We start from the raw sequence: 25,435 nt of genomic DNA on the forward strand, positions 1-25,435 counted from the left end.
CTTCAGTCTCCACAAATAATTAAACAATTAAGAATAAACAAATATACTTCTTCATGTGTGCCTTTGCAGCAAAATGTTATATAATATTTATGTGAAGTTGCTCTAACCTTTAAACTGATGTTTCACAAACATCACTTTCAACAAATTCTCCACCATTTTGATAAATCGAGCGGTTTCAAGAAAAGATGGGTGATCCTCAGCATAAAATTCCAATCCTCGACTAGTTGATTCATGGAAAATGTCTTAAAATGTGTCATATGTTTAAGAGTTAATACATTGCAACTTTCAAGAACACTGAAGTTAATGTAAATGACAGTCATGCAAAATTGATAAGCAAGCATATTTCTTTATATTGCAAACAAGCATATTAGATTACAATATAAAATAGACAAAACCGGATAATTGCATAGTCCAATTGTCAAATTTTTTATGATACATGCGATTATCCAATTGTGTTATGGTTTAGTATTCAAGAATCTCATGCGATAAAACGGTTTGTGTATTTAACCAAGATATATATTGAACCATAGGCATACGAAGCCGAGCAACGTTATCAAGTTTAGCATATTTAAAGATTATTATATTTACAAAAACACAAAACTACGCAACAATTAAATATCGAACGTTTTCGACATCACAAGATGTCCTCTTCAGGAATAACATACATACAACTTCAGGAATAACATACATAAAGTTGTATGTATGTTATTCCTGAAGAGGACATCTTGTGATGTCGAAAACGTTCGATATTTAATTGTTGCGTAGTTTTGTGTTTTTGTAAATATAATAATCTTTAAATATGCTAAACTTGATAACGTTGCTCGGCTTCGTATGCCTATGGTTTAACAAGACAAACTCTCTACCGAAGCTGTATCAAGATATATATGTGATAAATCAATTTTATCTGCACAAGTCAAAATTTTAGTTTACGATTAACAAAACGAAATAAAACAAAGTAACTTCAGTTACTTAGATTAACAAAAAATACTGTAAACATACTTTTTGACTTACTGAGAGCATGTGTCAGAAAAACATGGCTTGCATGAGTGTTCCAAAATGTGTTCAAAGCAAGAAGTTGGAATATCAAAATCAATCAATCAACTTCCAATTTTTTCATGGTATTGCTCGCACCCATTTTTCCTCAGTTCAACATCATTGGGAAATTTGAACAGAGAAGTTTTAACCTCGCTACTTGATTTATATCCAGTTGTACATCCGGGTACATAGCAAGTGTTAACCATTTTATGAATTAATGGTCAAATGCATTATATAGTTATACATAAATAGTACTAAAAGTATAAGAATGATTAGTACGTTAAAACTACAGAATTACCTATGACATCAATACCTTGCCTAGGTTTTATGTGTGAAGCATTTTCTGGTATAAAAACTGTTTTATTTGAGACAAGTGACAGATTTTACGTAAATAAAACAATTAAAAAGTATATGGGTAATCCACTTAGTTTTCATTCTGCTAATAACAGGATTTCTGCTTTATTTAGAATTTTACACAATTTTAGAATTTTACACTTTTACAATTTTTACACTTTACAATTTTTACACAATAGAATTTAGAATTTTACACAATTTGCCTTAACATTATAGCGTACGTGAACAATGAACATCAAGTCTTGTGCAACATCATAACATTTGATGCATTCCTTCGGAAATATGTTTTTTCTTTTGTTGGAAGATGTGAAGTATCGTCTAACTCTATTGTTGCCTCCTTGATGAGGTCCGACTGCCATCGTAAATCAAATTACCGTCTTCAGTATAATAATTCTATGTATTCTATTATTTAGTTTTGATGGCTGCCATGTCATCTGATTGTTTTTATCGTTCTGAATACTTTCAGTTCTTCTAACTTGTAACACTACCGTACCATTGTCTGTAAACTTGTAACAGTTGATAGCATATTTAGTGAGATTTTGTGCATTTGCAGTTTGTGTATTATTCGTTGTTTTTCGTTGTTGTTGTTCGATGTTTGCAGTTTGTGTATTATTTCGTTGTTTTGGATATGGACAGCTTTGTCTGATGCAAATAAATATTATTATTATTTGAACAAATGAATAATATTTATTACCTACATTACATGACATCTAATAATATTTATTACCTACATGACATGACATCTAAGGTTTAACAAATACCAACATACCTTCAATGTCATCATTATTATAAACTAATTGACTACTGTCACTGACTGACTAAAATATAGAGCAGACTATAAGACTAAAGAAAAGTTTGAAAATAGTCTCCACTGCTAAACTGTGAACTGGTTTGAAGTGCAATAGTCACACCAACAAATTGTTGCCACAGTTGATACCTATATGATATATCCCACACCAAATTAACGTGTTAGGCTTTACTAGTGAATGCTACAGTCCATAAGCAAAAGGTGGCCATAGATTCAATGCAGACATATAACTTGTTTTAGCAAAGTCCAAAGCCAACCAAACTATAAGCCTGCCTTGGGCTAACGTACTTCTCAAAAGCACTTTAACAAATTTGTATAGTTAACAACTTATTTCCTTTAACTTCTCCAAATTGAAGTACCACAGCAACAATCTTTTGGTTACTTCTCACTTGCAGATACGCTGCACGCTAGCTAGCTTACTGCTAATCACTAAAAGGAAGTATCCTGAAACTAGCCCTTCTAGTGTTCGGATAAGGAAAAAAACGGATGAGGCTTCGTATCCCGTAATATAAAATCCCTACGGCGGACACACCAGTTTTAGCGTCGATCGTCATGCTTAATCACTTTATCTTGATAATTCTTCACCATTTGAGAACTATAGCTACGGTTTAGAAGGCTTGTTAAAATTGCAGTGAAGTCACTCTGAAAGGCTTTTATCAGACCAACGACCTGCGCTTGAAGAGTCAAAGCGCCCTGTAGCTGCTTAATACGCCGCATAACTGATTAACTTCCACCGAACAAGGTCGTGTGGCTTCTTGCGTCACAATGCTCTGGGCACGAATCGGAAAACTTCTACACTAACGCTACTATTTTCTGCTGTGCAAAGTTTCACTAGGCTTTTTATTTAGGTTTATTTTTGCGTGTCATGTGAGCGAAAGTGAATTTTCCCTAGGCTTTTTCTTTCTTACTGTAACATCAAAGCTTAAAAAATTTTGTAACCAACCTTGCCTTATCAATATTACTCGGAGATCAAAGCCAGAGATTGTGACGTAAGACGTGAACTAAGTTGCGCGTGAATAGTGTAGAAGTACCGTACTCCCATCGATTCTTGGCGAAGAATTCACCTTTGTTACGCTGATTCAATGTCATCAATCGTTGAAGCAACGTAAAAATCGAAAGTTTTCCTGATTGAATGGAAACTAAGGGTTAGCCTACGATACAATATTCACATTTTCTAGATGCGTGCTAGAATGCGAGGGAAATTATATTCTCGCAACAATTGTTCGTGGTATGCAATGACGATTTGTATCGCTAGTTCCTGTGTTCTTTCTCGGCGGACAAATATGACCGATCTAGATGGTACTTCCCGCGGACATCACATGCTGTGACGGCGGACATGACCGCCGTGTCCGCCGTGAATTTCGAGGCCTGGATGACAGCAACAACGCATGCCATGAACCATGATAAAAGCTCTTCACGTTGACATAGTCATTTTTATGCCGCTTGAAAGTCACGATGCCTTTTTTAGTTTTTTTCTAAAAACGTAATTTGAAAACCAAAAAACAAGTCACATAGGCCTAGTAAGCATACCACAAGTTGTGATAAAACTATGGATAAATAAACTGTTAAACATTTTTCTGTTAAATTATTTTCAATTGCATAACTTACAAATTTGTGAAGTGGACGCAATCAATGGTCGCAAATACGCTTATTGACCCTATGTTAATCTACAGTAGTTACTACCAGAATGATGATACATAGATAGGCATAAGCAATTTATGCAGCAATATAAATATTTAAAAACAAAGACGAAATACAGTATTGAAGTCACAAACTGCAACACCATTAGCCACACAGTCAAAATCACGAATGGCCAGCCACATGCCATTGCTACACTAATTTGTCGTCCAAACATTTCATTTGGGAATTCTGTCCTAGTGTCCTACTGTACCGGTACTCCTAATGAAAAACAATAAACATGCCTGAGCCTGACCCTGATTGCCTCGGTAGCCACTTTAACAAGTAGAAATTCTGCCTCTGCGAATGACTACAATGCAACCGCCAACCAATCAGAACATGTTATAAGAGGCTACGGTCCAATTGTGACCTTTCTACCACTCAGCCAGAGAGTTAATGCTTGTTTCGAACTTTATTTGGTAATTACAGAAGCAAAAAGGGCAATAGCAGTGGTGGGAATCAAACCCACGTCAATGAAATAACTACTTTCTAGCCTTAACCCTTAAACCAACCAGCTGACAGAAAATCCATCACTTGATTTGGTTTGTATCATCTTCTTTTGCTCTTTTTCACGTCATAGAAAACGTAGCTTATGATTGGTTGGCGGCGGACGGCGGTGCATTCTAGTCAATTGCTGTGGCAGAATTTTTCCTTGAGTGGCTACCGATTGCCTCATGCCAGGCGACAGAAGAGTTGCCAGATTTTAAAGCCCTAAATAGCAAATATGCCAAATTTTTCTGAAAAATTTGCCAAATTAAAAACGCAAGAATTTAAAGTCAAAATTAGATAAAAACAATTAAAAATTTAAACGTCCGCCCCGATAGCTCAATTGGTTAGCGCGTCACTTCTGGATCAAAGAAACTTCAAGATCAAGCGGCGCTGGTTCGACTCTCGGGGTGTGCGCTTGAGCAACGCACGTTAAGGACTGCTCTCCATTCAGCGGCATCTAATGGATGGAATAGTTCCCCGGCAACAAGACTGCAACAATCGGAAACTTCACTCTGTCAATCTCGGTGACCGGCAGAGGTGGGCAGTAGCGCGCTACTTTTGTAGCGGCGCTACTAGCGGCGCTACTTTTTTGGTAAAAGTAGCGGTAGCGGCGCTACTTTTTAGTTGGAGTAGCGGCTGCAGTAGCGGCGCTATTTTTATTCCAAAGTAGCGGTAGCGGGAGAGGCGCTACTTTTTTTCAGTCGCACTCCCGCTACCCGCTACTTTTTAATTTAAATTGAAACAAATGTTTGTTTTTTTTGCAATACTGGCGTGGTCAAGCAGCTATATAATCGTCTTGGTTGCAAAGTTTCGGTCTTTTCTAGCTGACGTCAACTTCTTCGGCGAATATCTCCGCGTGATGAAGCCTATCTGCCAGGCTTTAGACATTCTCCAGGGCGAGTCCAAGGCATATTACGGAGTCTTGCTTCCAGCCATCACAATTTGCGGGAAGAAGTTGACCGAGATCAGTGATCTTGTGACCTGTGAGGAGTTGAAAGTGAAAGTCCTTGAAGGGGTGAAGAAACGATTCAACAAGTGCTTCAACAACGTGAAATGCGTTATGGCATCATGTCTTCATCCATCCTTCAAGACGTCGTGGCTACAATTTCTGCACTACGTTTCCACGGATGATGCTGACGCACTGCGAGAAAAAATCAAGACAGGTGTAATTCGACTGTTGCGGGAGATATCAAGTCAGGTTGATACCGATAAGAGTGACACCAACATTAGTCATGACTCTGAGAATGTATTTTTTGGAGTGTTTGCGCCGTCCCATGAAACGTCGGTGCAGAAGGAAGCAACAATTGTGGACGCCTTTTTTTCGGACAAGAGCAAGTCCTTGAGCTTTTCGAATACCGAGTTAAAACATCTGTTCATTAAATACAACACCCCCATTCCTTCCAGTGCTGCGGTGGAGAGACTTTGTTTTTGTTGGAAAAGATGTGCTTAAGTGAATGCGGGCAGGACTTAGTGACTCTCATTTTGAAATGCTCGTGTTTTTGAAAGATGCGTAACAATAAATTTCCCTGAGAATGTGTTTTCTATAACGCCGTTAAAATGACAGCGTAAACGAATGATAACATTCGTTTTCAAGGTCATTTTTGCGTCACTAGGGACTTGAGTGTTTCTTAGTGTCATTTTAGACAAAAGTAGCGGAAGAAGTAGCGGTAGCGCGCGCTACTTTGGCCCGAGTAGCGGTAGCGGGTAGCGCGCTACTTTTGTAAATTGGTAGCGGGTAGCGGTAGCGCGCGCTACTTTGGCCCAAGTAGCGGTAGCGGGTAGCGCGCTACTTTAAAAGTAGCGGGTGCCAACCTCTGGTGACCGGGCCTGCGTCGGTGATGCGAAGCCCCTACAAGTATGCGAAACTGCCAGGATTAAGCTCTGCAAGAAGCTTTCCCAGTCCGAGGATAAAGATTCAATCAATCAATCAAATGTTTACAATTATTAAGAGTTGAACAACTAGCAAGAATTCAAGGTCAAAATTTAAAAAAATGAAAATTCAAACAAAATATTTACAACTATCAAAAAAATTGTGTAAACTGCACCAATTACAAATCAACTTTAAAAAGAACACAAATTTATTCGCGTAACTAAAGATTTCAGAACAAACAGCTCAAAATTATTAATCTTCATTCAAATAATTACCTCACTCAAAATATGTCAAATGCACAAAAATATGCCAAACACAAAATTTACATGACAAACAACAAAAAAAACAATGGAATTTGGCATCAAATTAATGGAATTAATGTAATTGGATTAATGGAATTCCAAATTAATGGAATTTGGCATCAAATATGCCAAGTTGGCAACCTTGGGTGACAGTGGTGACTTACCAATTACCAGTGTTGCCAACCATGCGGCTTACCCTCAACTCAACTTAAAGTTCAAAAAACTTCACACCTAGCTTGCTTGTAAAAATGTTTAACAAAAAAAAAACTTACAAAAACAAATATGGAATCGATGTACATAAAAAGCATTTTGTGAGCCTTTGCAATCACATTCGGCATTTTTTGTCATAAGCCTAGCCAATGCAGCTTAGGCCTCCTGGTCGGTTGAACAAAAGGATTTCACCTAGGCGACAAGTTGGGCTATAGCTCAGAAAAATAAGTATTTTGCTCTAAAACTTGCTAATAACAGAGGACAAAAATTCAGTGTAAATACTGCTTATTGTGTCACTGTTTCTGCTTGATGTAGTATTGTAGCCAATAAATTTGTCCATCTACCAAGTAGCCTACCGTTGCGTAGAGAGCTATTCTTTCGTGCGTTGCTAAAGCGTAGGAGCGCACGTCCCGAGAACTAATACAGAGCTGCTTGATCTTGAGTTTTTGTTTCGTGCACAGTCGGACCTTCAAGCAACTGGTTATCGGGGCAGACTAATTCAAGGGATGTAGGCCTACGCTTGAGCAACAAATTCCAAGAATAGGTCTTGGAGAGCAGCGATGGAAATAAGAGAGATAAAAACAAGAAGGCAAAAGACAGAATATCTCAACTCCAGATATCAACAGATGATGATGAAGAGAATGAGACTAAAATACAATTATTAGAAAAGATGAAAAAACTAAAAAAGTTTCAATATCTTGGTTCGACAATTCATGAGATCGGAACAAGCAACAGAGATGTGACAAGGAGATGTCAGGCAGGATGGAAGGCATGAAAGAAAATAACAGTTCTGTGTGACAGAAAGGTGCAAGAAAAGCTGAAGGGAAAATTATATAGCCTAACAACGATCAGACCAGCAATGTTGTACGGAATGCATGCGTGAGTGCTGACTGAGACACAGGAAAAGAAAAGCAAGTGGCTGAGATGAAAATTCTGCGACGGTCTCGGTGATTGACAAAGCAGGGCCGTATCAGAAATAAAATTTGTGTTAACCATGGTCTTTAGTCTTGCGTGTGTGGTCAAAACAGTATGATTGAAGATATCTTTTAATAAATTGAAGAACACGCAAACAAAACAGCAGGTATTTACAATTTCATTGATTGAAGCGCTCACAAATCAACACACTATTGACATGTAAAATATAACATATACACTATAGTATACAGTACAAACAACAGTGATTAGAAACATCAATTGATACCAACAACTTTGCGATCATGTCATTGCCTGCAAGAACCCCTTCAAAACTAAAATGATTGATTTGATGCTGAAGGTATTTAAAGAACATTAATTTATATCATAGGTTGTATCGTTTGACGTAATATCATTTGCAATATTCACCGCACCATTAAAGATGATTTCAATAATACTACACACCAATATGGTTACATCACATGCATCACATATCTAAACTTTTAAAGCGAGAAATGATATCATATAGAAACTATATGAACAATTAAAGCGACAATGATTTTCTACAAAAAGGCAAGTGATGACATGGTGAGACTACGTTAATGTGTATTGCGGTCATTATTAATTTTAGCATGCTTAAGCGTATGCTCAATTGTAATTTATCTGAACACAATGTTGTAGAAAAAACATTCTTTTGAGCGATTTTAGCTCACGCTGCAAACCCTTAAAGATGTACTGCAAGTGACAAAAGCACACAAAAAAATCAACTTATGCTAGTTGAATTTCTTGTTTAATCTTCATTTTCAAGCCAGTGATTGTAGGGTAGTGAAAGCAACTGAACGTGTGGCAAGTAAGACTGAAAGGGGTCGGCTGAACATATTTTGGCATAAAATACAATGAGGGAAGTTTAGCATTGTACTTGCCAGGAGAGTTGTGCTTGCTGACCGGAACAATAACAAAGATCTAACTACAAACAGTGCAGAACACGTGCGCGACAAAACTTTGCAAATTAATAAAGTTCTATGTCAGAATCCCTCTTGCTTCGACTCAACGAACAGATATCACGTAAAACAACTTAATTCAATAAAGAGTTACATTAAGAAGAGTCCGTCCCAAAACCTGTAAACCACGCTTTGAATGAAAGATATAAAGTCGGCTAAAACTTCGGGTAAATGGGTAATGCCGTAATGCGCAGATTTCCACAACTGCTGAATTCCTTCTGACGACAATTTCCAAAGAGTTTTGAACAACTCTTGAGCTCCTTTCCATAAGGTCGCCTTGCTCATCACGGAAGCTATGAAAGAATTTTTGTCGATCAAAGGTTCATTTAACAACTTTTAATAGAAGCAACATCTGCTTGCGTTTTATTATTGTAGGTCGATAAGAAATAACATCTGTCTGCAATGCGTCTAGTGATCAAATAATCGATCGAAGTGCCAAAATATGCACTGAATCAGAAAATGAGCATGTATTCCTATGTCCGCACTCTTAACATAGGCTATAGCCCTGTATTACATAATGTATGAAGCCCTTTAAATTTATTCTCAAACTCACAAGGCTTCAAAATGCAAAACCTGCTTTTCAGAAGTGTTCTTTTAACATTTCTACGCTGATAAAGGATGTCATTACACACATTCAACAATAAACACATCCAGAGAAGCTGAGAGCAGTAAAAAAAATTGTACACGCGCCTGCAATAGGACCAGGTTGATTGAAATATCTTTAAACATTGTAAAAAATGTCTGATAACGTAATTCTACGTACAGAATGAGAGTGCTTGTTTGAAGAAAAGTTTAAAATGCACAAAATTGCCGCCCAATGTGCTGACTGACGATACGTTAGAAATAAAAAGCTAGTTATCGCTTAAACATCTAGTGATAGCTCTGGTCTAAAAGTCACTGCAAAACAAAAAATTAATCTATAATTAATGCTTGGCAAACAGTCCCATTCTGTATTTATACTTCGTCATGTTCAATTCTACACGTCAAAATAATGCTGTGGTGTGTTTTTATGAAGGCAGATAAAAATATTAAGTAAAAACGCGTTAATTTATCAGACATATGCCACACCTTTGACGAAAGACCAAATTGTAGCAATTGCAAGTAAAGGATCGTGGTGGACGAACAACGATTCCGATATCCAATAGCCGAATGTTAGAGGAACAATTCCTCTGCAATATATCAGCATGGTTGTTCCTTTAGACAACTTGACCATGGATGATGTACCAGAACGAAAAACATGATTCTCACCTGTACAAACATGTCAGTTTGGAATCAGCAAAGCTTCAGCTGTTGGAATACTTAGAATTGTTGAGGTGATATCAACAATAATCGTCTGAAAATAGCTGAGCCTTTGAAAAGTTTGGGAAGGATGTTTTAAATATTTAAATATACCCAAATTCATTCGAAACATCTTATGCAACACAAGCACGTTTTTAACGTTCGCGTTTTGTCGCTTCTACCTTTTTCTCGACCTTTGCTATGTTGACGTGTATTGTTTTGATATGATGGTCAGAAATAAAAAAACAACTGAACTGAACTGATATGAGTTGTGAAAAAGACCAAAAGATTTTGGCCGTTTTCGAGTATGTTATCCGTACTGCATTGATAGGGTGTTCGTTGAGCTTACTTAATAAAGCAATTAAACAAAAAAAAACTTGCCTGGGTTGACTGAGGAAGAAGACCGGACTTCACCGAAATCAGTTACGTGTTCCATTCTGCCCTGAAGCACCGAGACCGACACGTTCATGAAGTGACGTCCTAAATCACAGATATGGAAACTTATGCAAACCTTCAGAACGTAGTTTTGAATACATTATTATGTATAGCAACAGATCTTATTGAAAATTTCATTTATCGTAATTGATGTAATTCTTCAGTTAAATTCATCTTTTTAAAGCAAATTTTGAACACTACCGACTACCGTATCTAAAATTTTTGTCTATATACAATTCATTATTTGAGTTGATGCTAGACAAACTTTAAAAAAATGGTAACATATCAACAAATCTATTCACCAAATTCAAAGAAGCCTACATTATCCATGTAGCTTTTGTGGTATTGTAGGTTGTAGCAGTATAGATTTGAAACTCATATTTGCACAATGCACACAAAAGTGTTAATTTGGCATGTGAAGCTAACATGCCAGAAAATCAATTTACCTGAATTTCCTGTGCTCTCCATTTGCGTGTGATAAAGTACCAAAAGCTCAGTCATTGATGAATATAGTACAGATACTGCACCATGGAGGTTTCCTGGAAAATATCAAGTTAAATATAAACCGTTTGACTGAAACATTGAAAATTGTAAGCAACAAAGTTGTTGAATACTAAAAAGTTTGGTAGATTATCAAGACTATTTGCATCTATAAGTCAATAATCGAAATCTTTATGTGATGATTTACTGATAAGAAAAGCAGAAACAACAAATTTATAAGTATTTGTATTGCTTCACAATTTTTTCGCTTACCAACGCTATGCACATTCCCAGAGCTATGAATTTGATAAAATTAACTGTAATTGCCGGCTCAGTATATATATATTTCAAACCCCTATTGAGAAGTTGAACTGATATTTACTTGAGTACGGTACAATACATGCCATTTTGAAATTATTAAAAAAACACAACAGTTCAGAAAAATCAGCACATAAAGATAAACCAACGTGACAAGTGACTATTTTCTATGGCAAGCGCAGCCAGGGCACAGTGCTCCTCCAAAATAATTTGAATTTTATAGCTTTGGGATAGAAGTAATTTTAAAATACAGTACCATAAACAGATGATTGACAATCAATCCTATTAAGTTATTGCAACTCTATATTTTATGTGAAGAGAGGGGCGTTCTTCCCGGCTATCAGCACAAGGCTGAGCACTCGCTAGTACAGCGAGCAGCTGCGATTCGCTAACCATACTGACGAGCCCAGCCTCATGGGCGAAACACAGTGTCTATCGCTGTCAATTCTTGCTACAAATCGGCTGCCGAGAAACATATCTATATTTTATGTCAGAAGAGTGTGTTGTGTTTGAACGTTTAAATTTGTTTTGTTCCAGGTGGTTTTATCGTTGCTAAAATAAATGTTTTTCAATTCAGTTACTCTTCGCCTTTGGCCATCTATCTGTTTACAAGTAATAATTGTGCGTTTGGAAATTTAACACACACCTGTATGGCATGGTAGCCATCCCACATCATTCTCATTCAAAACATATCCAGGATATAATGTTGAAAGCTCTTTTCGTAAGCTAGTGATGCCAAACTGGCTCCCTGAAAAATGTAAATTAAAAAAAACGGATTAGCCAGAACAATTCAGCATAACATAAACAATAAAATAATCGCTGTGGCTATTCTTACCATACTGTATAAGTGTATATTGTGAATATGGGTCTGCTACTATTCGGTGAGTCCGATTCGGTGAGTCTGATACGGTGAGTTCCTAACCTCTAACCCTAACTCCTAACCCCTAACCCTAAAACGGCAATGATAATTAGGCTACGGTACCCGATAATTTAAAAAAAAATTGAAAAAATACCCCGTTAAGGGATCGGCCTAACCGAATCGGACTCACCGAATCAGACTCACCGAATCGGACTCACCGAAACGAGCCATTCCGGTGAATATAGCCTCAGGTCAGGAGGCTATATGCACCTGTTCACTCAAGCATAATGCATTTTTTTCTCACCTTCTCTTTACTCAACAAAAAAACTGCGTTACTAACCTCTAAACTTGACATATTTTAACGTGAACGATGAACATCTTTGGCTTACAGCGACAGCACTGGTTGCAGGTGCAAATTCTTTTAGTTATGTACAGTACTATATTAAAGCAAAGATATCCAGATAAGAAAATTTTAACATTGATTGATTGATTTGAATTTTTATCCTCAGACTGGGAAAGCTTCTTGCAGAGCTTAATCCTGGCAGTTTCGCATACTTGTAGAGGCTTTGAGTCACTGACGCAGGCCCGGTCACCGAGATTGACAGAGTGAAGTTTCCGATTGTTGAAGTCTTATTGCCGGGGAACTATTCCATCCATTAGATGCCGCTGAACAGAGAGCAGTCCTTAATGTGGGTTGCTCAAGCACACACCCCGAGAGTCGAACCAGCGCCGCTTGATCTTCAAGCTTCTTCGTTTCAGAAGTGACGCGTTAACCAATGGAGGTAACGGGGTGGACAATGGAGGGCGGACAATGGAGGGGCGGACAATGGAGCTATTGGAGCTATCGAATTAATAATAATAATAATAATAATAATAATATATGAGATGTTGTAAAGCAGAGTGCTTATTCATCTTTCAATCACGTACAGTAAACAACTAATAAAGATAATAACAATATTAAGATTAACAGAGGTATCAACAGTGATACACACGCAAAAGTAAACAGCTATATAAGGTAAAAAGACACACAAAAACAATACCAAAATTTTTGTTATTGTACTATTGTACTATTGTACTATTGTACTATTGTACTATTGTACTATTGTACTATTGTACTATTGTACTAACATCAAACAAACTTACCTGAATGTTTTTTAGCAAGTTCTTTTACTACCTTTGCCTTGAAGGTGTAATTTATTGGAGGCAAGCCAATAAAATAATTGTATAGAAATAAGCACATTAAAGTATAAAATAGTATACGAAAAAATCCCATTTTGAAAAAGGAAGCACAAATAAAGCCACAATTTCACAGCTGAAAGAAAACAATTTCTAAAGTGAATTGACAACAATGACAAGAAATGAAACACACAACACATCTTTTTATTATTAACTAATATTAATGAGTAGCTTTTGACAATGAAAATAACTGCTTTTTATGTGTATATGGGCTACTAAGTAGTCACTCAGTTGTTTGCTGCTAGCTGGCTTCACAATTCACATTCACTGTCCACCTTTGCAGTTAATAGCTATATTTCTGCATATGCCTTACTATAATTAATGGTTATAGTATACCATAGTTTATGAGGCTTTTATAGTTGCCTAATGAATTACGGATACAACCTAAATCGTACCATGAACAATTTGTACCGTCAGTTCGTACCTTGAAAACATCAAGAGAAAAAATTAAAAAAGCCGAATTCGCTGATCGCAGTTTCCGCAAACATTTTACATTTTCTGCAAACAAACAAAAACTTTTAGGATCATTACCGGAAATTTTAAAATGTTTGCGGAAACTCCGATCAACCCTAACCCTTTTAAAATGTTTGCGGAAACTGCAATCAGCAACTTCGGCAAACTCTTAGGATCATTACCGGAAAGTTTAAAATATTTGCGGAAACTGCGATCAGCGACTTCGGCTTTGTTCTATCTTTTCTCTCAATCTTTTCAGTTTGCTTGTTTGCGGAAACACCCTAACCCTTTTAAAATGTTTGCGAAAACTCCGATCAACCCTAACCTTTTTTAAATGTTTGCGGTAACTGCGATCAGCGACTTCGGCAAACTCTTAATTAGGATCATTACTGGAAATTTTAAAACGTTTGCGGGAAACTGCGATCAGCGATGTTCTATTTTTTTCTCTCGATTTTTTCAGTTTGTTTATTTGCGGATACCGATACTCCGATGCCCTAACCTTAACTACCGATACCTAACCAATACCCTAACCTTGCGGAAACTGTGATCAGCGACTTCGGCTTTTTTTAATTTTTTCTCTCGATCATTTCAAGGTACGAATTGTTCATGGTACGAATTAGGTTGCACCCATGAATTACGTAGTTACAAGTTCACTTTTTTCCAATAAAAGATGGTTTTATAACCTAATTGTTCATTATCTTCTGCGCCGAGTTACATGAAATTTTTGGGAAAACATGGTACCTAAACAAGTTTTATAAAACCTGGGTTCAATAACAAACTTGTTGTTTCACTACTTTTCTTCCCCAAGCCGAAGTACCTCGGGGTGACATTATTGAAGACCGATACATTGCACATGGCCGTCCTTGCCCTTGCCTACAGTATTAGCGGTGCACTTGTTGGTGGCGCAACATCGACACTGCCTGCCTGCCTGCAATCAACGGCAACTTGCGCAAAGTGACAAGATGCCTGGGTCCCACACCCAGTGCCGGTCTTTGGGATGTGCAAACCGTGCGATCGCACAGGGCCCGCAAATTAGGGGGCCCGCAAATTAGGGGGCCCGCAATTTACTCAGAAAATGCAGTAATTTTGTCATTTTCAAAGGAAAAATTCAACAAGTGAATTCAGCAAAGGAATTCGCAACAAGAAAACATAGAGACTCAACGAATTCAACCTATTTCGTCGCCTGAATATTTCGTACCCTGAAAAGATCGAAAAAAAACGACATAGCCGAAATCGCTGATCGGAGTTGCCGCAAACATTTCAAAATTTCTCGATCTTTTCAGGGGACGAAATAAGTCGAAATTTAATTTTGTTACACGATTTCAGGGGACGAAATAGGTTGCATCCAGACTCAACATACTGTAGAGACATAGCTTTATTTCCGAAAAATGCCAAAGAAAGCATGATCTTATCCTTTTGCTATGCCACCGGACCGCACCATTTCACCGCACCATTCCAACGAAAATCGAACAAAAGTGAGGTGAAAACAAGACGAATCAAAGTAAAAGAAATATAGTACTTTAATTGCCTTTGATAATATTACTAAGATTATCAAAAAAAATGAAATAGAAATCCAGAACAGATATGTTGTTCAACTGACAAGCTTCTCATCAAATGTACAATATAGACCTTGCAATCAAAATTTGCAAACACCTTTTATAATTAGTAATTCTCATCGCTTTTTATGTTTTTATTCAAAACATGCTCTGAGAGCCAAATGAACACTAATAAATTAACAAGAGCGCCGCAATAGTGCTACACAAAAAAAAGTCAATTAACAAAGTAATTTAACATAGTTAAAACACAATAAAAAAGGTAGCAAGAACACACCAAGAACGTTAGATCAGAGTCACTGTATATAGTGGCTCTGGTTAGATCGCAAGAAAAAGCAGTAAAAACAAAGAGATAGAAAAACACTGTCCAAACGCAAAAAAAACGAAAACAAAACAGAAAAAAAAGAAAGTACCGGTAAATTAAACGACGGACCTGGAGAGTAAAAATCTTGCAATCAACTTTTAAATACGCGGAAAAACCTAAACCCTTAAAAAAACTGACATCAGCAAATACCAAGGTTACCTTCAGGCCCGTAGCCAGGGGGGTTTCCGGGAACCCCCCCCCCTCCTTGAGCCGAAAAGGTCCACATTTTGGAGAAGGTGTAGTGTACATACGATCAGCTAACTGGCGCTGAACCGGTCGTCGAGATTGATAGAGTGAAGTTTTGTTGTCTTGAGATATTCCATCCACTAGGTGCCGCTGAATGGAAAGTTTGTCCTTGATATGTGTTGCTCAAGCGCAAAGTGGTTGTCGTCACGCTGCAGCCTACGTAGCGTAACGTGCCTCAGTAGCGTAGCTAGGAATTTTGAGGACCCAACGGCGGGGGGTCTGGGGGGCCTTCCCAGAAAATTTTGAAAAATTACTTTGAATTTGGTGCATTCTGAGAGCATTTTCAACAAAAATGTGGGTATGAATATTTCTGTAAAATGGTGCTGTCCAGTGGCATAGCAAAAGGATAAGATCATGTTTTCTTCGGCATTTTTCGAAAATAAAGCTAAGTCTCTATGTTTTCTTGTTGCTAATTCCTGGCTGAGATGTTTGAATGCTTGGTATTGGCAAAACTCGTTCTTTTAATGCAATTTTGTTTAAAATTAGACAATTTTTTTTTTTTTACTGAAAGCATCATTCTGAAGCATAAAGAGACTGAAAGCATCATTCTCAATATCGTGACGTCACACGTGTGCCAAACGGGAGGTGGTTGTAACCCCTAAAACCCCCCCTTGGCTACGCCACTGACGTGCCTACTGTTTACAAGGTGGACAGAAAACTGTTCCTTCAGATGTGGAAATAATGTGATCGTTGCTAATCCGGCACTGTAAAGTATAAATTGATAATGAAACAAGTGGGCAGCCATAGATGTAGGAGCTGGGAGTGCGACAGTAGCCTATCCCTAAATTTTTCAAATTGTCGAGACTAGTCTGTTGTTGCATAAATTAAATAACCAGTAGATACAAGCTTCAATAACAGCAATGTAATGCAGATGCGGTAAAATTCGTGGCGCAATTAAGGAAATCTGACAAACATCCTCATAAGCTGCTTAAACAAACAACTCAAATATAAACGCTTTTGGGGATACGAAGTTGAACGAAACCGAAAAAAGATTACGGTATTTGAAAAGTCAGTCGACCAACAGACTCCATGCTCGATTTTAAAAACATAACTTTAGGCCTATGCATGCAAATTTTGTCTACAGAGTTTAAAAAGATTTTGTTGTTTGCATATTCATTGCATCAAATCGTGTGATGATTGAAGAATTGGGAAAGTGGTCCATCAACAAAATTCCTTGCTTTCGCATTTCAGGAGCCAGCTCATCGACAAATCCAAACCAGTATATTACAAGGCCAGAGCCAAACCTGAAAACCAAAAATATAATGCCCTTAGAAAGAAAAGTTTCGACAGGTCGCCAACGCGCCGATAAATGCCCGTGGCTATCGCGTGCCCTTATTTATGCAAAAAAACGAATGCAACACTGGAAATCGAAACTCAACCATTTCAATGGATGATTTTCATCATCAACCGATTTTGATTATGCAGGCCATGACTTGATCCTCATATTGAGCGTGTGGCCTGTCTGTGTGTCGGGAGCAAAGTCTTCCTCTCCACACCTTAGGATCTATTTTGATTTTTAAAACTCGAAAGGAATCGATATTGCTGATTTTAAAACTGTTCAATGTGTTCATACAATCTAAGTTAATCTAACCGTTTAGTCTAGCTTAATTTGCAAACCATTAGTCAACTTTGTACACTTAAAAAAACATAAGTCCGGCATAAAGTAAAGAGGATACAACAAACCTGTTCCAATAGCTGTAATATTGCTCGTTCAAATACTTGGAGTGAGCGTCCGGTGTTCCAAACGAGGCCTTGCTCTCGATCCACGACACCACCTCACCTCCAACGGCAATCGGAATCTCAAGCTTCACATCGGGAGTTTTATCGTAGCCCAGCTTTCTTAAATCAGTTTCATCCTGTTTATAACAAAGCATTTACAATTAACCAACTTTGATATGAAACATACAAATGCTTCAAGACTATAAAAGTTTATGGAAAATTTAAGTTTAAAGTTTAATTCGCGGCGATGAGAACTCGGTGGTTTTTTCGCACCTAATTAACTCTCAATCAGCAAATCTGACACATCAGTCATGCCTGCAGCCATAGGCGCCGACTTTTATTTTTGCACGGGGTGGCGGATAGCACAATATGGCAACCTAAAAACTTTCAAACTGCATGTTTTTGTTTGATTTTTACTAAGCGTGTTTCGTAGATGCAATTGTCTTTTCACACCTGATTTGTAGCTCGATAATTTACAAAGCAACTTTAAAACAAAGCACAGGAGGTATGTCGTAAATTTTATTGTTACGTTGCTGCTCTGACACTTAACATTTGGCAAAAGTATTTTTGCGAACAGCAACTCTGTCAATCCAACTTTCAATCAACTGGTCAAGTTGTAACCGTGAAGCTTCAGCTTGATAAACATTTAAAATTAGGATGTGGTTCAATCGCTGTTGCGTCATGGTAGATCGCAAGCAGGTTTTTATGCGCCTGAGTGCACAAAACGATCGCTCCGCCTCGCAGGTGGTGGAAGGCAACGATAATCTTCCACCTCCCTGATCGTGCTAACGCCTTTTGGCCGTGGCACACTTTCGTTTCGTTCAGGCGTTTGGTCACTTTCATGCTGGCGGAAATCCTGACTAGACGCAACAAAAAATGACTCAATGGAGGGCTGCAATTTTGAACGCTTTTTCGGTGGCATCTTTAAGCTGAATTAAACTGGAATGTCGACGAAAACTTTTACTGGACGACTTTTCGTAATTTTTTCTTTGACGTAAATAGCAACTCCTATGTCAGACCAATAAATTCCCGCCTCACAGTTTGTCACGCATTGACATGCAATATTACTGCATGAAGTAGATTAGTAGATAACAAAGTAGAAATTAAAGCATGAAGTAGATGACAGTTCACTCCAATTGAAATCGGAAAATAATTCAAAATGCAAAATCTTGAGTAATTGAAAAAGGTTGCTTTTATTATTGGTAATTGGTAGGGGGTGTAGCTTTCCTCGAATAGAATCATGTAAACGTGTAAATTTGCAGAACGTTAAAACTGCTACTTTACTAAGTGCACTTTTTAAATAAAACTCAAAAAGTTTCGAAAATTGCATTTTTTTAATAAAATTTGAAAATAGATATTGATTTATTAATTTAGGGGGTGGAGCTATCAATCATCGAGATAATTTTATTTCCAAGTATTTTATAGCTGTCATAATTTATAGCGATATTATGAGCAGTTTAAAATTAAAAAAAAAGAGTTTTGAGGGAGGCAATGGAAAGATCGTATTTTATTGATTATGATTAATAAATCCCATTGTAAACCTAACAAATGTAACAATGACTTATGACAAGTAACAAATAAAACGATCGTAACAACAAGGAAAAAACTCGTAGCCACGTGCTGCGTAATCTTCACGTAGCTTGCTTGATGTAACTTACGCGAGTATCATGCTTGTGACAAAAACAATCATTTTCTTCGCAATATGGTATTGGTTCACCTCTTGCTTTACGTTGACTTGAAGCGAAAACCAATCATCAAAAAAAGATTTAAACGTCCGTTCAAATTACATGTATTTACAGTAAGTAATGTAACCTAAACGGGGTGGCGCGGCCACCCCGTAACCCCGTAAGTCGGCGCCAGTGCCTGCAGCTGTTAAGGCGGGCGGGCCGTACATGAAAAAGCAAAATAGGTACATCTCAACTGGTGCACCGACTTCCAGCTTTCCGGTCAACTACGCACCAAGGTAGTGGCATTTTACCCTTCCTTAGAATGTATCGCTGCGGACTGCAGACCATTTCATCAACAATGACCCTCACTTTTTGTCCAAATGGACAAGGAATGTATGCGTTAAATAACGAGATCAAAGTTTGGCGGTCCTCCAGTGGCTTTTCGATGCAGTCAGGAAAGGATGATACATTTACTCAAGCTAACGTGAAACTGGCCACAAGATCTTAACACACACCACTTTCGAATCAATACATACCAAGTAAGGAATTTTCAATTCTTTGACATGGTTCACGAGTTTTTGTTCGTATTCCAAGCCAATCATATGTCGAATTGAATCTGTAACAGCTCCATACCCGGCATCGTATATCACGCACTGGCGAATCTCAAACGATAAATTGTCGTCTGGTATCAAGAAAGGATTCTTCATCATTTTCGACACCTCTAAACAAAGTCATTGTACTGTATAAAATATAAATACACCTCTTGAATTAAATTTTCTGCAACTGAAGATAACGAAAAAGTTTTTATGGGTCGTTTGTGATTCCTACTTGCATAACCTTAAACCACAATCCACAACATATAATAGCTTAAAAACACTGACTCTGGCGCCATTACAGTCTTTAAATTTGCATTTAATTAACGTTTGTACCTGAACCAACAATACGAGTTATCAAAATTACATCACTCATTACCAGGGTTGAGAAAAACCCGTGGTTTTTTTAAAAAAGCTAACCCCGCCCTGGTTTTTTGGGTTTTTTTAAAAAAGATGCAAAAAAGGTAGATTCATGCTTATTTCACCTCAAAACTACTTTTTACGAATGAAGTGCCTTTCACTCACAGTACATACTTGCATAACTCAATAAAATAATGCACTAGGGCTGTTGTTGCTTGAATGTTGCATCATCCTTTAATTTCAAGATCAAGTTGGATGTTGCATCATCCACTGACTTCTATACCAAGTTGATGCTACCGTGGTAGAAATCACATTATTGCATCATTTGCTTTAGATTTGAAGGCAAGGAGCATTTTATTTTATGCCATCATGTTTAAATATTTTTTATCATTTATATATATATTATACAGTATATAGTAACGGATGAGCAATTGAACGATTGCGTGGCCAATGGCCATTTAGGCAAATGCTCTGAAATAGCCATGCGTTAGAATCCAGAATCTGTAAATGGTAAATAGCCTCCTAAATTGCATTTCACATCATATATACACTTATACAGACTACAGTAGAGTACTTAGCACTTTCACCAGTTTAACTATAAGGCCTTCTTGCATAAATGAGTTTTAGTGTAGTATACACAAAGTGACATTACTTAATTTTTGTGTACTGTACAATATCCACTGCGTTTTCAGTTTATTCTTGGAAATTTACTTCACAATCACATCCTTAAGTCCTAATTTAAAGTTGGTTTTAAGTGCCTTGTAGTGTTTTTGTTCATTTTTTTAATTTTCTAATAAAAACTGGACAAATATGATGCTCTGGGTTTTTTTATGGGTTTTTTTAAGTGGGTTTTATTAAAAAAAAAACACCCGGGTTTTTTTGGGTCGGGTAAAATACCAACAACCCTGCTCATTACCAGTTTTGATGTTAACTATGTTTTCTTCTGAAGGATTGACTTCACTAGATCGAAGCACCGAAACATGTTTCTTGAGCAGCAGACGAGCCAGTAATGCAGGTGGTATTGAGAACCTTTCTGATATACCGAGTAAGATCGATTTCCGCTTTCCCGGTTTTTCTATGACAAAGATGAATACATCATGTGTGAATATAGACACTTGGGATATATTCAAATATCAATATCATAATTCATGGCTTTTCTTAGCACGTGTCGACAGTAGATACAGCACCACATAAAAACACATTATGATTTTAAAAAATGATTCTGACAACCTTCTGATGAAGACTGCACGCCAACCAGCGGAAGTGGTCGTTTTATATCACAGGCGTTGAACCAGCTGAAAACCGACAAATTTTGCTAGAGGTGCTCGGCTTCTATCATCACAATTCTGGTATGAAACCCGGCTAAGAAAAACGGTGGCAAAAACGTTGGAAATTCTTATGATCAAGCAAAACTACACGATTTTAAGATGAAATTAAAAAAGCTAATCTAGCCTACGTGGTACATTTACATTTCAAACATTCGGTGCACCATGAAAATAAAAACAGCATTCTAATGATCAATTTTATATATACTAAATTGAAATTTGTAACGGTGATGGAGAAATCCTAAATGAACCGGTAATGAAAATTGCAACGCACTTCCAAGCCTTGATAACATTACTTGAAATAGACCTTCTTACCCTCTTTTTGCTGCATTGATAATTCTCTGACGTACTTATCGTAATAAAGCTGAACTCGCTTGTCTGAAGTCTTTTCCTGAAACAGATTGCAGAATAAAGAGAAGAATAATATGAATTGGAGCAAGCAGTGCAGAATTTGCTCTTTCCCAATTTATAATCGAGTGTTAAATATTAGATTGAAACAAAACATAGTATAAAGTTTGTTAATACACTACAATCAAAGATACATCACAACAAACAGAAAGCAGCAAAGGAACACGCCGTAGGAATTGAGTCATCTGCTTCCATTACTTTGGAATATACCATACCTATATAACCTCTGCTAACAACAAAACTTGCTTGGTCAAGCAAGTATCAATAACCCCGTAGTTCATAAAAACAAGCATATACTTACACCATAAGTCCTTTTCACTTCTTGTTGATGGTAAATTAAAGCAATGCTGAGAAGTACACCATAAGAGAACTTGGATTCAAAAGTCTGACGTAAATCTTGCAACACAGTTCGAAACATGGATGAAGGATGTTTTGCCAAAAAATGACAGATCAAACTGTAGTCTACTTGCTTCATCCTTTCTGTCAAATCTGTTTTTTTTTAGTTTAAGATTTTGAAGCAGAAGTCAGCTGTGCTTGCAGTTTTTGTAATTTCTCTTTATGTACTTCTTGTTGTTTTTGTAAATCGGTTATTGAAGTTTCCTGACGTTTCACTTCAGCAGAAATATAATCAATCCGCTTCTTGACAGTGCTCTTGGCTTCTTCAAGGTCTTGTTTCACCAACACAGGGCCAGTGAGTTTGTATATATTTGAATCCACCTAAAAAAAAAATAATAATAATCAATTCATGAAACTTAGCTACCAAACTGAAACCCCTATTGTATAGCATCAGGAGCAGATCAAGCAAGTGGCCTTAGAGGGGAAAACTTCAATAAAACACAAAATTGTGTAGATCTATGTAGCAGACATGGCGTATTGCATGATGAGACGCCCGCTCATACACAGCCAGGCGCGGATTTATGGGGGGGGGGGCCCGGGCCCCCCCCGAAATTTTATGAAAAATTGTATGTTTCCGCATCAAATGGTTTAATATGCTTCTAAACAGCTGATATTAGTCCCTCGGCATCACAATTGATGAAAATGGTTGTTTTAATGTCTATTTTCTAGCATATCGTATATGTCGTAGTATCATTATTCATATCTGTTTAGCTTTTTCTTTCTTTTTAATTGATTTTCAAATTTTCTGACCCCCCCCCCGAAAAAAACTCTTAGATTCGCGCCTGTACACAGCCAGGCGCGGATCTAGGAGTTTTTTTCGGGGGGGGCCAGAAAATTTGAAAATCAATTAAACGGAAAGAAAAAGATAAAACAGATATGAACAATGATACTACGACAGTAGCGTAGCCAGGAATTTTGAAAGGGGGAGTTTTGACAGCCGGCGGGAGAAGCCCGTCGGTGTCTTCTTCAAAGACGACACCCAGCGGCAGGGGGTCTGGGGGCAGCCCCCGGAAAATTTTGAAAAATTACTTTGAATTTGGTGCATTCTGAGAGCATTTTCAACAAAAATGTGGGTATAAATATTCCTGTAAAATGGTGCTGTCCGGTGGCATATCAAAAGGATAAGATCACGTTTTCGATAGCTAGCTCAATTGGTTAGCGCGTCACTTCTGGAATAAAGAAGCTTCAAGATCAAGCGGCGCTGGTTCGACTCTCGGGGTGTGCGCTTGAGCAACGCACGTTAAGGACTGCTCTCCATTCAGCGGCATCTAATGGATGGAATAGTTCCACAGCAACAAGACTTCAACAATCGGAAACTTCACTCTGTCAATCTCAGTGACCGGGCCTGCGTCAGTGATTCAAAGCCTCTACAAGTATGCAAAACTGCCAGGATTAAGCTCTGCATTGAAGCTTTCCCAGTCCGAGGATAAAAATTCAATCAATCAATCAATTCTTGGGCATTTTTCGGAAATAAAGCTAAGTCTCTATGTTTTCTTGTTGCTAATTCCTGGCTGAGATATTTGAATGTTTGGTATTGGCAAAAATCGCTCTTTTAATGCAGTTTCGTTTAAAATTAGGAAAACTTTGTTTTGAGGCATAGAGACTGAAAGCATCATTCTCAATATCGTGATGTCACACGCGTGCCAAAGGGGGTTGTAACTTCCAACCCCCCACCCCCTTCCCTTGGCTACGCCACTATACTACGACATATACGATATGCCATAAAATAAAATAGACATTAAAAGAAACAGCCATTTCATCAATTGTGAATGTTTGAAAAATACATTTTGCTTGAATAAAAATTGCTAAGCATGCAAAGTAAACTTGAAATCTGGTTTAAAACCCTGTATGCAGTGTCCATGACCAAATGGATGTTTGTATGTTTGCAAGCATAGACGGCAATTGATTGAAATTATAGTGAAGACTAAAAACTATAAAACAGCCATTCAAGGTTTCAGATTGTTTCAACTGACGTCATTTGGTTCAGCGTTGGTTTCAGCTGAGTCAGCTTCAACAAATTTTGCTATTAAAATGTATTTGCAGTTGTATAACGGAATAAAGGAGTCTGATCGATGGATGATTTTAATCATAATAATAACAAAAAATTACCCCCCCCCCCGGATAAGTTTAAGTCCGCCGTGGGACTAATATCAGCTGTTTAGACGCATATTAAACGATTTGATGCGGATACATAGAATTTCAACAATAATTCTTCACAACATTTCGGGGGGGGCCCGGGCCCCCTGGGCCCCCCCCATAAATCCGCGCCTGTACACAGCCATTAAGACGACAACACCTCTGGGCCTGATGGTGGCGAGAGGTGTTCAGGACACGGTGGTCTTCAGTGTTACATTTATTCTAAATCCAGGTATGAGACCGAAGGTGCAACACAGCAAGCATAACGGAATCCAAGAGCTATAACATTGAACAGAGAACACCAAAACTAAAGGCTACCAGCCCCGAAACCAAAAAACTAATGATAACAACGCTATGTTGCACTACATTACTGAAATCTCAAAGCAAAGCATCTCAAACCAGGATCGATAACTGTAAAGACGGTTAAAGGATGTGCACATTATTTTCTCAAAACCTTGTCAAAGGAACTATGTTGGCCAAAATCATTTCCCTTACAGTGTGTGTGTCTTTAAGCAAGCAATCAAAGTACAAGTTGCTGGGATTGGAGAGCGAGCACTCCTGTTGACAATCTAAACATTGTAATGCTACTGGTAAGTAGTAAGTCAGGTGAAGTACTCTTCAACTACATCATTATCATGTTTGAAAACAAAGCAATTTTATTAACATATCAAAAAACATAACACATTACCTCTAATAAATCTAATTCTTCCTGTACTACTTTGTTTTCGGTTAACTGGGCTTCCAATTTTTGTCGAGTCTCAACACACTTCTGGAGACCCTTTTGGTTCTTCTGCAATTCATCCAATTCTTTCTGCAAATCTAGTTTAACTTTGTTTGCAGCCATTTTTACATAGAAGCATTCCGTTACAATACTAAACCAGAAGCTGCAAAAAGCAACCGTATCCTGAAAATAAAATAGTGAAACGACTTTGGGAGATCATGTAGACAATA

The 25,435-nt window shown here is 37.6% G+C and overlaps 3 protein-coding genes across 3 annotated transcripts; all 3 read right to left on the bottom strand.

Annotated features, from left to right (window-relative positions):
* Nucleotides 1-6,453: 6,453 nt before the first annotated feature.
* On the bottom strand, nucleotides 6,454-13,332 carry LOC145785574 (sigma non-opioid intracellular receptor 1-like). Its single transcript, XM_082597235.1, has 6 exons — nucleotides 13,172-13,332; nucleotides 11,816-11,917; nucleotides 10,818-10,910; nucleotides 10,318-10,416; nucleotides 9,727-9,906; nucleotides 6,454-8,951 (listed from the first exon to the last, which is right to left on the bottom strand). Exons 1-6 carry the CDS (start codon nucleotides 13,299-13,301, stop codon nucleotides 8,749-8,751), a joined length of 807 nt encoding a protein of 268 aa, XP_082453361.1. The 5' UTR covers nucleotides 13,302-13,332; the 3' UTR covers nucleotides 6,454-8,748.
* A 3,395-nt stretch (nucleotides 13,333-16,727) lies between these two features.
* LOC145785346 (CDAN1-interacting nuclease 1-like) lies at nucleotides 16,728-22,581 on the bottom strand. Its single transcript, XM_082597005.1, has 6 exons — nucleotides 22,254-22,581; nucleotides 21,860-21,935; nucleotides 21,136-21,294; nucleotides 19,803-19,987; nucleotides 17,564-17,736; nucleotides 16,728-17,124 (listed from the first exon to the last, which is right to left on the bottom strand). Exons 1-6 carry the CDS (start codon nucleotides 22,425-22,427, stop codon nucleotides 16,968-16,970), a joined length of 924 nt encoding a protein of 307 aa, XP_082453131.1. The 5' UTR covers nucleotides 22,428-22,581; the 3' UTR covers nucleotides 16,728-16,967.
* LOC145785347 (prefoldin subunit 6-like) lies at nucleotides 22,419-25,384 on the bottom strand. Its single transcript, XM_082597006.1, has 2 exons — nucleotides 25,173-25,384; nucleotides 22,419-22,669 (listed from the first exon to the last, which is right to left on the bottom strand). Exons 1-2 carry the CDS (start codon nucleotides 25,326-25,328, stop codon nucleotides 22,457-22,459), a joined length of 369 nt encoding a protein of 122 aa, XP_082453132.1. The 5' UTR covers nucleotides 25,329-25,384; the 3' UTR covers nucleotides 22,419-22,456.
* Between the last annotated feature and the right edge of the window lie 51 nt (nucleotides 25,385-25,435).

Source organism: Aplidium turbinatum, chromosome 16, assembly GCF_918807975.1.
Source record: "Aplidium turbinatum chromosome 16, kaAplTurb1.1, whole genome shotgun sequence".
NCBI lineage: Eukaryota > Metazoa > Chordata > Ascidiacea > Aplousobranchia > Polyclinidae > Aplidium > Aplidium turbinatum.

What these genes read in the sequence shown, in the direction of transcription:
- LOC145785574 (XM_082597235.1), bottom strand. Translation starts at nt 13,301, where the DNA reads ATGGGATTTTTTCGTATACTATTTTATACTTTAATGTGCTTATTTCTA. An exon ending in ACTTGCTAAAAAACATTCAG is followed by an intron (nt 11,918 to 13,171) that starts GTAAGTTTGTTT and finishes TACATTTTTCAG; the next exon opens with GGAGCCAGTTTGGCATCACT. An exon ending in TTCTTCCTCAGTCAACCCAG is followed by an intron (nt 9,907 to 10,317) that starts GCAAGTTTTTTT and finishes ATGTTTGTACAG; the next exon opens with GTGAGAATCATGTTTTTCGT.
- LOC145785346 (XM_082597005.1), bottom strand. Translation starts at nt 22,427, where the DNA reads ATGAAGCAAGTAGACTACAGTTTGATCTGTCATTTTTTGGCAAAACAT. An exon ending in ATCAATGCAGCAAAAAGAGG is followed by an intron (nt 21,295 to 21,859) that starts GTAAGAAGGTCT and finishes TCTTTGTCATAG; the next exon opens with AAAAACCGGGAAAGCGGAAA. An exon ending in TATTACAGCTATTGGAACAG is followed by an intron (nt 17,125 to 17,563) that starts GTTTGTTGTATC and finishes TTTGGTTTTCAG; the next exon opens with GTTTGGCTCTGGCCTTGTAA.
- LOC145785347 (XM_082597006.1), bottom strand. Translation starts at nt 25,328, where the DNA reads ATGGCTGCAAACAAAGTTAAACTAGATTTGCAGAAAGAATTGGATGAA. An exon ending in AAGAATTAGATTTATTAGAG is followed by an intron (nt 22,670 to 25,172) that starts GTAATGTGTTAT and finishes TTTTTTTTTTAG; the next exon opens with GTGGATTCAAATATATACAA.